Raw genomic sequence first — 12,624 nt, 5'->3', positions numbered from 1 at the left:
ATCACAGGCAATAAATTTCATAAAGAAAACTCTGTCCATATTTTTAGTTAATAATGAGGGGTTTGCTTTGATGTCTAGACAAGTTCAACTACATTAAGAGAAAATAATATTCATTTAGGGTTAATGCCCTTTGAATGATCACTACTGTAAAAAAAGCAATATATTTCCAATGTAATTTTGAATAAGAAAATGTAATGTACAATATTTTGCCAGGAACAAAATTACTCAAGTTTTTAAAAGTCTGACCCACTACAGCTGCTTTGTTAAAAAAGCAAATGATTACTTTTGCATCCACTTTAAGAGATCAAAAGCCAACTGTATTCCAAAGCCTGCAGCAGTGTAAGTGAAATTTTTATTTGTTATTTGAAATAAATTAAATGGAAAAAAGCCAGCTTCTTTTTTTTAAATTCAGCCATCGTATTTTCTGCATTAGCATTTTGTGGTGCTTGACAATAGTTAATAAAATAGTTTTTATATTGCCTAAAATGCTGCAATTTAGCCCTTAAAAGTTATGCCAGACTTTCCACAATTCCTTCTCCAAAGCACACGGATTCATAGCAAAAGATTAGATTTATAGCCATCTCCTATAAAATGACTTGAGGTGAAGTACCAAAAAGTTGCGAGTTTCCCAATCTCTAATTCATAGTACATTCATTTAGGAAATATTTTAATGACGTAATCCTAAAAGCAAGGAGAGATACGGCGTATGTATGATATAGAGTATACAGAGAGAAAATTTAAGGGAGGCATTCAGATATCACATACTTTAACAGTTACTAGTAGAAGAACTGCATTCTTTTATTTCTGGTTTCACACAAACGAAAACATACAACATAAAGAAAAGATCAGCTTTCTGGTTATGCTCATCCATTTAGGTATCGTCCTAGGATTTTTCCCAAATACTCCTTTTAGGTAGATGAGGAATCATTTAAAGCAGTGGTCCCCAAACTTGTTCCGCCACTTGTGCAGGGAAAGCCCCTGGCGGGCCAGTTTGTTTACCTGCCGCGTCTGCAGGTTCAGCCGATTGCGGCTCCCGGTGGCCGCTGTGCGCTGCTCCAGGCCAATGGGAGCTGCTGGACGCGATGCAGGCCGAGGAACGTACTGGCCGCCGCTTCCAGCAGCTCCCATTGGCCTGAAGCAGTGAACCATGGCCACTGGGAGCCTCGATCAGCCGAACCTGCAGACACGGCAGGTAAACAAACCGGCCCGGCCCGCCAGGGGCTTTCCCTGCACAAGCGGCGGAACAAGTTTGGGAACCACTGATTTAAAGAAATAAACAAATAGTGGGGGAAAGAGGGGAGAAGGAAGTTATTCCATTAAAGCACATATAATGGATGTAAAACTTCAAGACTTAGTGCTGACATTTTCTTTCTAGAAGAACAAACTTTAGCTAAAACCATCGTTATATATAGTGTCAGGTTATGCACTTATTATTTTGTAAGTAACTTTGTTACTATCTGCTACTTCCCAGACGTTTCCCTGAACACAACATACAAAATCACCACCTTTGTATCCTTAACAGTATTTTATATTTCAAGATCTGTTTTTCTAAGGAGCAGATTACAATCTCAGTGTGAATCTTAACAACATCATTTCAATTTCAAGCACAGTTTTGTAACCCAAGACAAGATATACGTTTCTCTTATAAGAGTGAATCCTGAGTCGTCCAAAGATAAGTCAATGTGTAAATAAGCAACTCACTCGTCAATTAAGGCAAGGCCTCAGTTGCTTTAACACAGCAGACTTCTTTTTTCTATTGTCTGTACACAAAATCAACTACTCTCCATGCCAATTTAGACAGAGGTGTTTTCCCACCCTATGCACTGTTATACAACTGCAGACCCACTCAACCAAAACAATGAGATTGGGGTTACCGTCATACATAGAATTCTACACAGACCTGTTATATACCATAATAAATAGCCAGCGGCCTTGTAAATGATGGATTTAAGATTATCTAAATCTTCTAAATCCATTTTATTTAAATCACTAACAAAAGCAGAAAACCAAGGGCCTTATTTTCTACTCAAACTCCAATTTTTCACCTCTGGGACTCCACCAATATCAGTGCCATTAATGAGTATAAAGCAAATGTAGCTGTATAGTTAATCTGACACAAGTAGTTCTACTCTCATATGGAAGTGCAGGGCATTTATACTATTGCAGGGTAATTCCCAATAGTGCTGGCTATTAAGACAACCCATCACCATTAATCTAATTAGAGAAGTCATCCTGAGAACTTCAGAAAACAAAGTGAGATAAAATTTAGACCTGACTAACTTTGCCTCAGTGGTTAGCTATAATATAAATTATTTATTGGTGGATACAGTTTTCTTAACAAATTATTGTTAATATTATTTTGAATTACAATAAATCATGGATACAAGGTTTTAATCTAAAACTCAGCTCTGTTTTAAACTATTCTTAACTTTAATTTATGTCAAGTGTCTTGTTCATTCTTGCCACATTAGTTCTTTAAGTCATTATATAAACACAATAAAAAGGATGCATAAAATAAGGCAGAAAATCTTTAGTTCTTTAAGTCAACATGTATGCAATAAACATACTTACAGCCGTTCGAGTTGCTTTAGATCCTGAAATGCTCCACGCTCTATCATACTGATGTGATTTTCTTCCAAATGCCTATAATTAAAGAAATACCAGTTGACAATGTGAACGGCACTTTAAATCAAGCAACACCAATTACAGTGATAGACTGATGAAAGCGCCTCTACAGAATGGTAGTGTTTTTTTCATGGTCACTTCTACCACCATCAGAAGATAAAATTTACAGTCCAAAATACATAGCACTCGTAGTTTTTACATGGATGTAAACTGCATCCTGATTACCAGGGCTAGTAACCACATTATTCGCTTTTAGTTTTTATAGCCAAAACCCATTAAAATCTTGCAATTAGTTTATTATAGGCCTGATTCTGCCCCCTTAGTACTTTACTCTTCGCACTTCCAATCATTTTAACTTTATTCAGTGTCAGTAAGGATGGAAGCCCATAGTCAACATCAGAAGATTAATGCAGGGCAAATAATCCAGACAAAGCATTAAGTGATAAAGTGCATGCACATAAGCATCTGCATGGGATTTCAGACTCCTCCAGAAGTTACTGAGCGGTTCCTATTCAGTGAGACTTCTCCAAGGGTGCAGGAGTGCCAGCTGTTTGTGACCACTGAAGACAGTCAGTCTGCGTCACAGGGAATAGGAAAAGCTACCAAGGGAAGTGCTCAGGCAATCTATCCCTTTTTCACATCCCTGTCTCTCATTTCCTCCCATGAGACAGGGCATAGGCGGGGATGAATCAGCTGAAGAGATTGGAGGCAAGTAGAAATGCCTGGAATAGGACTTTATTTACCATTATGTGGAATCCCACTGAAATCCTGTGGGGCCCACCATTTATCACTGAAGTGTTGTACTGAAGGGGGGCAGACTCATTGATGGGTAAGTGGAGCCCCCACTCCACATATGATCTGCAGTGCTGTGACACATGGTCCTGGCACTCTGATTAGCTAGGGGATGGGGGAGACAAGAGAAGAGGGCTTCTCCACACATCACAGAGCCGACTGGCTAGAGGGCTGGCAGGGAATCCTGCCCATATTTCCTGCCGCACCCCCTGGCTTGAAGTGGTTTTCTTCATATACAGGGTTTACAGTTTGGTTCAATGGCTCTCAGCACCCCCATTATAAAAAATGTTCCAGTGCCACTGGCTGCCACCAGCTCCTTCCCAACTGGAGGATGGGATTGCCATTGGAGAAGGGACTGTGTGGGCAGACAGGGCACAAGTGGCTGTTGCAGGGGCACAGCATGCCAACAATCTGAGCTCAGGACTGCGGGGCAGGCCCATGGAGCAGTTGGTCTCTGTGGTCATTATGAGTTTGCACCACATGTGATCATCAGCCAGAGCCCACAGGAAATGCAGCACCTTGATCGGTGACTGATGGACTGGATGCTAAGGGCATTTGGACTGTGTTTGCTGATCAGTGTGATTGATAGTCACTGAGAAAGGTGTTGAAGTGCATGCTGGGTGAATTCCTGCCTCTCCAAAGTGTCGCTGGGGGGGGGGGGCAGGGGCAGCAGAGGGTGTCTCCACTCCAAGTAGTTTGAATCCAACTACGTGCACACACACACACACACACACACACACACACACACACACACACACACAAACGTATGTACGTAACATAGATTATGCCAGATTTTAACTGTATTTAACATGAATAACTCATATGGTACAATTTAGCCGATATTTTGTACAGTACACAAAGCATAGCAGTCAGTAAAAGAAACATTTACCAACAGTCAGACTACCATGTCAATAAATGTTATTTTAATAAGGACCCCCATAGAAATAGTGAGAGCTGGGACATAAGCCAATAAGCTTTATATGGCTCCAAGCAGCAGAAAAGTTTTGCTGTAGTAGTCTCATCCTGCAGGCGAAGTCAACAAGCAGGGAAGTAAGTCTTCTAATAAATTTGAGATTTTTTTTTATTTAGTTGGAGAATAGTTATAAGAGTTTATGCCATATGTTTTGAAGGAACAGTGGAAGATATTTGTATTTTCATCACAACCATATTAAGCATCTGCCCATTAATTCACAGTGTTAGAAACTTCATGCACTATTTATCTCCTGGGCATCTTGTAGGACTTTAAGGACTAAGATAAATTGTACAATAGGTGGTGTAAAAGCAGTGTGTTAGCTACAGAGGGCAAGTGGGTGAAATAGGAAGATTTTCCCACACTTTAACTTACCTACACTTCTCACAGGTGCTTATTTGGGGAAAGAGAAAGTGGAAAAAACACCTCTGACCCCCTCTTTTGTGCAATGCTAAGCACAAGTGGTTTTTGTTACTGGTCACTTTATAGGGCTTTAGCTTGAGGGCAATAAACTAGCTTATAGGCTTCTCGTGCGCTAAATGGGACACAATATGGAATTGCTGTTATCCCGTTAGTTTGGGACACAGGAGCTGGATATAGAATTTTTCTATACATAATACATTGTTACCTTTTTGTGTATATGCCACACAGGCACTTCTGTAATATTACAGATTTTCCAAGAAAAAAAATCAGCAAGCTAGTTAAAGAAAACCAAATATGAACTCACTAATAAGACTGGTATGGTTATTAATATTGCTCAACTCCAGTTGCAACTTTGCAGTGCCACAGTGCTACTGTGATCTGTGATTCATATAGCGCCCAATCTAAACCTAACCGAGACTACGGCTATGTCTACACTGCTGTGCCGCTATAAGGTATGCCATGTAGCCGCATCTCCCACCGACAAAGCACTGTCCACACCAGCGCTTTGTGTCTTTAAAACCTTTGTTGGTCATGAGGGTATTTTTTTCGCACCCCAACCAACCAAAGTTTTAATGACAAAAGAGCAGTGTAAACATAGCATAAAATCAATGGTAATCTTACTATTTAATCAATAGTCATTGGGAAAGGCCCTTACAAGTTGTCTTCAAACTTCACTGAACCACTTTCACTAACTTCTGCATCTCTTTGTGGCTTATATACCTCCCCTCCATTATTTATGTTTTACTAAAACATGGACCACAAATTATTGGCATTTGCATTAGTGACTATACATGCAAATACTGGATTCACACCTCCGTTTTGGCAAAGCTCTGATCTGGACAATAACTTCATTATCTGAGCCCAAAAGTTTTATTAATCTGAAGTTCATCTGGATTTAGCTCTGCAAATCTGGGTGGGAAATCTTGGAAAAAAATAATGTCCCTTAAATTTTAAGTTCTTCACAGGTGTCCTGAAAAGTTTGGAAATATTTGGGGGGGGGGCAGGAGGGAGCGGGGAACATGGCAGGAAGAACTTCAGGTTCAGGATTTCATCATTTCTCTTTGGTCCCAGCCAGAAGCAAGAGCCATAGATCTAACAAACTGACAATTTACTATACATTTTCAAAGTCCAAAGTTAAATGGCAGGGGCACTTTTCCCACTCTCATCCAATTATACTTCAATGATGTGTGATTCCTCTACTAAGTTCTCTCCAGTTATGCGCACTTCCATCTCATCCAAACTATATATATATCCCAGTAATCCAACTACATCAGCAGCAGTGACATGCTGGTTCTGAAAACTCAAATCACCAACATTTGTACTTTTAGACCTTGCTGCCCAATTTATTTCTTCTCTAGAAATAAATATTTGTGAATAATTACACTATATCTCCTTTTTGGCAATCTTAAAATGAAAGCAAATTAAATTAATGGTGATAATTTAGAAGTTTCACATCAGGCAAAATAGAACACTGGCCTTCTGTAACAGTTCAGTCTTAATATGGAACTATGGAAAATAATTTCTACCCCTTCGACTGATCATTTCTTTTCAGGAGTATGATTGGACCCACAGCTGCTACAAGGGACAGCAGTGACTATTGTTTTTAATCATTTACATTCAGCCAGGAGGTATGGACTGTTTCCTTTAGGTGTGACCCTTACAACTGTCAACTATTCCTTAGTTCAAAGTTACGTGGCAGCTGCCCTGTGTTCTGTATGGGAATACACCCTAAACCATCCCAACATGGAAAGAGCCATTTAACAGTGGTTTAATAGTGATACATTGGTTTAACTGAAGTACAATTCATTCAACAGTGCAAAAATAAAAAAATTTTAATCACAATGTTGATTAAAAGCCAAGCAGAAAACCACCAATTAAATAACACTGATTTTAAATTATTTGGAGTTTATCTCTTGTACTAAGGCACGGCAGAAAACTATAATCAATGCTTTAGTTATGGAAACTGAACAGGGTCTCTGATATGGATGTGATTTCACGACTAGAAAATGTAAACAATTCTACAGTACATAGAGCATCAGCAGCACACATCTTTCCAGCTTATTTTTGGAGGCTAATGGTCCAATGCAGCATTTTGAAGGCCAAGCTAGTTTTATACTCACAAGACACGGAGATTCTTCAGCCCAGCAAAGTCCATCTTGGTGATTCTTGAGATATTATTTCTGTCTAAGTCCCTGCAAAGAAAAGAAAAGAAAGAAATTCATGTTCAGGCACTTTAGTAGCTGCACAAAACTCTGTTTGAAGAGAATGCAACTTGTTCACCTGGGCATTTGTTTGTCACAGGGGTTCTCAAACTGGGGGCCGAGACCCCTCAGGGGGTCACGAGGTTATTACATGGGAGGTTGCAAGCTGTCAGCTTCCACCCTAAACCCTACTTTGCCTCCAGCATTTATAATGGTGTTAAATATATTAAAAAGTGTTTTTAATTTATAAGGGGTGGGGTCGCATTCAGAGGCTTGCTAGGTGAAAGGGATCACCAGCACAAAAGTTTGAGAATCACTGGTTTATCAACACTCAAAACTGTACAAACTAGTTTTCCTATTAAAATCTAAAATGAGTATATATATGAGTGAGTATATAAAATGAGTAAAGATTTACTAATATTGATGAATTTTGCTTCCCCCTAGTGATGCTACTTTTAACTAAGTTTTTTTGGGGAGATGGGGGGGAGGGGAAGAGAAAAGAATGGGATTTTCAATGCACCTTAACCATATTGCGCTTCAATAGGAGGTGGGTGTTTAACTCTCTTAGGCTGGGATTTTCTAAAGAGCTGGAGTAGTTTTAACAACAATGAGTCACTGCACTGTACCTGACCCCACTCCAGGGATTCAATCAGTGGTTGCGTGCACTAGCCACTCTTGGTAGTGTGCTCTGTTTGCCACAAAGTCAAGAAGCCACACTGTAGCTACTCTAAACACTGATCTGACTCTAGCTTTGGCAGAGTCCCATGCAGCACTTGCAGTTACTGAAAGTAGTAGAATTTAACAGGGCTAGCAGAATGGAAAGGTACAAAGGCTCACACCACTACCATCTAATTGCAGCCTCATTTCTCCCAAAACCCTTGTGGGCAGTCCTGTAAAGCAAAAGCCTTAGTGTGCTCCTTGGGGCTCCTCAGACATTCTCTCCAGCTCATCTCTCCCTGAGATAAAAGCAGCACTGGCTTTCAAATCATACTAGCTACAGCTTCCAGTACAGTGTTCTTCACGGCCCCATCTGCCCTGTACTTTCATCCAGACAGATAGCTGCCTCACACCTCTGCTTGCAAGCCACAGTAACTCCTCACTTAACGTTGTAGTTCTGTTCCTGAAAAATGAAACTTTAAATGAAATGATGTTAAACTAATCCAATTTTCCCATAACATGTAATGTAAATGTGGGGGGTTAGGTTCCAAGGAAATTTTTGGGGGGCAAACAAAAGCATTATATACTGTACAGTACTGTACTGTGGTTGGGAAGTGCCCCTGGCTTATCCCACACCGGCACAGCCCGCTGCAGGCAAGGACACTAGGAAGCACCTTGCACAGCAGCAACGGCAGCTTCCCCCCAGAAGAACAGGTGCCGACTTTGCCAGGGGATGCTCCAGGCCCGCCTCTTCCAGTCCCCGCTCCACTCCACTAAATTTGTTAGTCTCTAATGTGCCACAAGTACTCCTCGTTCTTTTTGCTGATACAGACTAACACAGTTACCACTCTGAAAAGAATATCTTAATGTACTTGATGAACAGCGTACACAATTCTCCATTGCTGTTGAGTTTTTATGAGAAATTAAGATAGGGATGGAGAACAGTGTCTAGATATGGTTGGTTAAATACATAAATGTTAAGGGTCATTCTTTAACCTAGTGTGCAAGTTTCCCACAATCTTAGCATATCATGCTCTCTTAAGAGAACAGGGCACCAGATCCTTGCACTGACGGGAGTCAATTTGTGGCAGAGAAACTCCAGCTTCGGGGATCAGAATTCTCCCTAGTTTCTGCTAAGAATGTTTGCATTTTTTCATCTCCGGAGTCAAAGTATCTTCTTCTCTGTATTAATACGAGAAGAGACAAGGTGGCTGAGGTAATATATTTTATTGCAGTGGTTCTCAACCAGGGGTCTGGAGACCCCTGGGCAGCCGCGAGCAGGTTTCATGGGATCCACCAAGCAGAACCAGTGTTAGACTTCCTGGGGCCCAGGGCAGAAAGCCGAACTCCCACCGCATGGGGCTGAAGCCTGGCCCCTGAGCCCTGCCACCTGGGGGTGAAGCAGAAACCTGAGCAACTTAGCTTCATGGTGCCCTCTGTGGCATGGGGCCCTGGGCATTGCATTAACACCAACCTGGCCTCTTATATGTAGAAAACCAGTTATTGTGGCCCACGTGGGTCATGAAGTTTTTATAGCATGTTTGGGGGGCCTCAGAAAGAACAAGGTGAGACCCCCTGTTTTATTGGACCAACTTCTAGTACAGGGGTGGGCAAACTTTTTGGCCCGAGGGCCACATCTGGGTATGGAACTTGTATGGTGGGCCATGAATGCTCATGAAATTGGGGTTGGGATATGGGAGGGGGTGCGGACTCTGGGGTGGGGGCAGAAATGAGGAGTTCAGGGTGCGGGAGGGGGCTCTGGGCTGGGACAGGGGGTTGAGGTGCGGGGAGGGGGGAGGTGAGGGCTCTGGCTGGGGGTGCGGGTTCTGGGAGTGCAGGAGTGTGCTCCAGGCTGGGACCAAGGGGCTAGGAGGACGAGAAGGGGATCTGGGCTGGGCAGCAGGGGATTGGGGCACGGAAGGGGGTCGGGGTGCAGGCTCCGGGTGGCGCTTACCTCAAGCAGCTCCCGGAAGCAGCGGCATGTCACCCCTCCGGCTCCTCCCAGCCAATGGGAGGTGAGAGGGTGGTGCTTGGGGCGGGGGCAGTGCGCGGAGACCCCTGGCTGCCCCTACGCATAGGAGCTGGAGGGGGGACATGCCGCTGCTTCCGGAAGCTGTGTGAAGCCACGGCATGAGCAGAGTGGGGCAAGCCCCAGACCCCGTTCCCTGGCTGGAGAGGGGAGCTGGAGAGCCGGATTAAAACATCTGAAGGGCCAGACACGGCCCCCGGGCCATCATTTGCCCACCCCTGTTCTAGTATAAGAATACTCTAACATAAGAAGTAAACCTCAGGATAATCCTGAAATTTTGAACTGACAATAGGGCACCTGCATCATTTATCTTTAGAAGGTTCAGTGGGAGAGGAAGAAGACTAATTTAAAACCAAATTTCAACCCAATAAAAACTGCTTTCTGTGGAAAAGGTGAAATCCTATTTGAAAACTGAGTTAGATTTTAAGTTAGAGCTTAACATATAGCCATTTAGTGACTGAGATCATGACCATAAACAGGAGAAACCTCTTGCAAAATCCCTGGTTAAAAAAAAAAATTCATAGTGGAAAAAAGTGATGCGAAGTACTGGGTTAAGCTTTTTTTTTTTTTTAAATCAATTTAAATGTTCACAGTTGTCCAAAATTATGCAGAGATTAGGCAATGGAGAGGGGGTCAGAATTATTTATGACAGTAGACACTGATGCTTTATAACCATTAACACAAATTGTCCACATCACATGACAAAACATTAAAAGTAAATATCCTTAAGTCAAACTCTGATTCTCAAGCAACATTTTTTCATACTTTGCGTATCTGTAACTTCAGTTAATTAATTTCTATGGACATATTTTTTGTCAGTTTGTGTGTGTGTGTGTGTGTGTGTGTGTGTGTGTGTGTGTGTGTATGAAGAAATCAATGTTAACCAACTTTTATCAATAAAAATCTAATCCATCCACTCCTTAACAAAAGCAAATAATATTTTAGCAGGATTTGTAATTGTTTAAGCATTACACCAGAAAGACCACACATTTCTAACATGAAACCACATTCCTTGACAATCTGTGTAATGAATACTTTGTAATGCCCAAATTATATTGATTCCAATGTCAAGTGTCAAAATGGTCTACTACCAAACTAAAGGAATAACCCACCTTTTAAGTAGAAATTTTGCATCATAAGCATACACAATACTCTTCAATGGAAGAATTGTACCAAATAGATTCCTGTACTAAAGCCGTTACAGTTTAACAGCAAAGCTAGGTAGTGGAATGTGACATTATTGACATGAACTGTGATCGTATAGATCATTGTTGCAACCAAGATCCTATAGTTGCACCAAATCTTGTACAAAGGAGGTCTAGTAAGGTGTCTATAGAAAGATTGTAATTTGCTGGTTATGATTATGCTGTCTGTATGTGTGTATCATTTTTGTATTTGAAGTTATGAATATTGGCTATGTATTTGTATCTCAATGTGTTTGATTCTAAGTAGCCTCAGTGAAGCATTTGGTCAGCTTCTTGAGAATGGGCACTTACTGAGAATAGTCCTATCAAGAAACACTTAACTGACAATGGACTTTGGGAGATGCCAATCCACATCTGAGCTTTCCTGGGAACATTCAAACTAACATGTAAACACTGGCATCGGCCTGCAAAAAGCTAAATCATTCATGGACATGTGACTTGACCAGGTGGCTACAAACTCCATCTTGTTGCTGTGATTTTGCACATAAGAACAAAGGGGTTTCCACCCACAAGAGAGAGAATATAAAAGGCCCTAGAAGCCTCTCCATTTTGTCTTCAGCTGGTTCAAGAGATGGCCTCTCCACCCCAAAGAAATGCCGGAAAGAAACTGGGACAAAGGACTGTAACTATGGTGGTGTGAGTGATTGCTGGACCCAGGCCATAAATCACAATGTTGGTCTGAAAAGGATTGGGCCCAGACTAGGAAGGAGTCTAGTCTGTGAAAGAAGCTTATGGGGACATCTCTGAGGATGAGATTTACCTGTATTCAGTTTCCTAATGTATTAGGCTTAGACTTGTCTGTTTTGTTTTATTTTGCTTGGTAACTTACTTTGTTCTGTCTGTTATTACTTGGAACGACTTAAATCCTACTTTTTTACATTTAATAAAATCACTTTTGCTTATTATTGAACCCAGAGTTAGTAACTAATACCTGAGGGAGCAAACAGCTGTGAATATCTCTCTATCAGTATTATAGAGGGCAGACAATTTATGAGTTTACCCTGTATAAGCTTTATACAGAGTAAAACGGATTCATTTGGGGTTAGGATCCCATTGGGAGCTGGGTGTCTGGGTGCTAGACACAGGAGCACTTGCTAAGCCCTTTTCAGTTAAGTCTGCAGCTTTGGGGGCGTGGGTCAGACCCCAAGCCTATGTTGCAGCAGATTAGCATATCTGGCTCAACAAGACAGGGTTCTGGACGCCCAAACTGGCAGAGAAAACAGGCTCAGAGGTAGTCTCAGCACATCAGGTTACAGTCCCAAGGGGGTCTCTGTGACCGAACCCATCACAGTGTAAAGGCATAGAATCATAGGACTGGAAGAGACCTCGAGAGGTCATCTAGTCCAGACCCCTGCACTCATGGCAGGAGTAAGTATTATCTAGACCATCTCTGTCTAACCTGCTCTTAAAAATATCCAATGATGGAGATTCCACAACCTCCCTAGCAAATTATACCCACCCTGACAGTTAGGAAGTTTTTCCTAATGTCCAACTTAAACCTCCCTTGCTGCAATTTAAGCCCATTGCTTCTTTCCCTATCCTCAGAGGTTAAGAAGAACAATTTTTCTCCCTCCTCCATGTAACAATCTTGTAGCAGCATCTCATCAGTTCCATGACTACAACTGGATCAATAAAGGTTTATGATTCTGTGAGCTGCTTGCAGGAGGAAAAATGGGGTAAAGAAATCTCTGTGCTTCAAATTTGTCTCAACGAGCAATGTCT

At 41.7% G+C, this 12,624-nt stretch overlaps 1 protein-coding gene across 1 annotated transcript in view; it reads right to left on the bottom strand.

Annotated features, from left to right (window-relative positions):
- SLIT3 (slit guidance ligand 3) overlaps nucleotides 1–12,624 on the bottom strand; it is a 793,796-nt gene that overhangs the window by 739,247 nt on the left and 41,925 nt on the right. The window contains exons 2-3 of the mRNA XM_005295705.5: nucleotides 6,931–7,002; nucleotides 2,572–2,643 (exon numbers count right to left, since the gene is read on the bottom strand). Coding sequence (XP_005295762.1) covers nucleotides 2,572–2,643; nucleotides 6,931–7,002 — 144 coding nt within the window. The remainder of the gene's footprint in view (nucleotides 1–2,571; nucleotides 2,644–6,930; nucleotides 7,003–12,624) is intronic.

Source organism: Chrysemys picta, chromosome 8 (genome assembly GCF_011386835.1).
Source record: "Chrysemys picta bellii isolate R12L10 chromosome 8, ASM1138683v2, whole genome shotgun sequence".
NCBI lineage: Eukaryota > Metazoa > Chordata > Testudines > Emydidae > Chrysemys > Chrysemys picta.
This window is presented reverse-complemented; position numbering and strand designations above follow the sequence as displayed.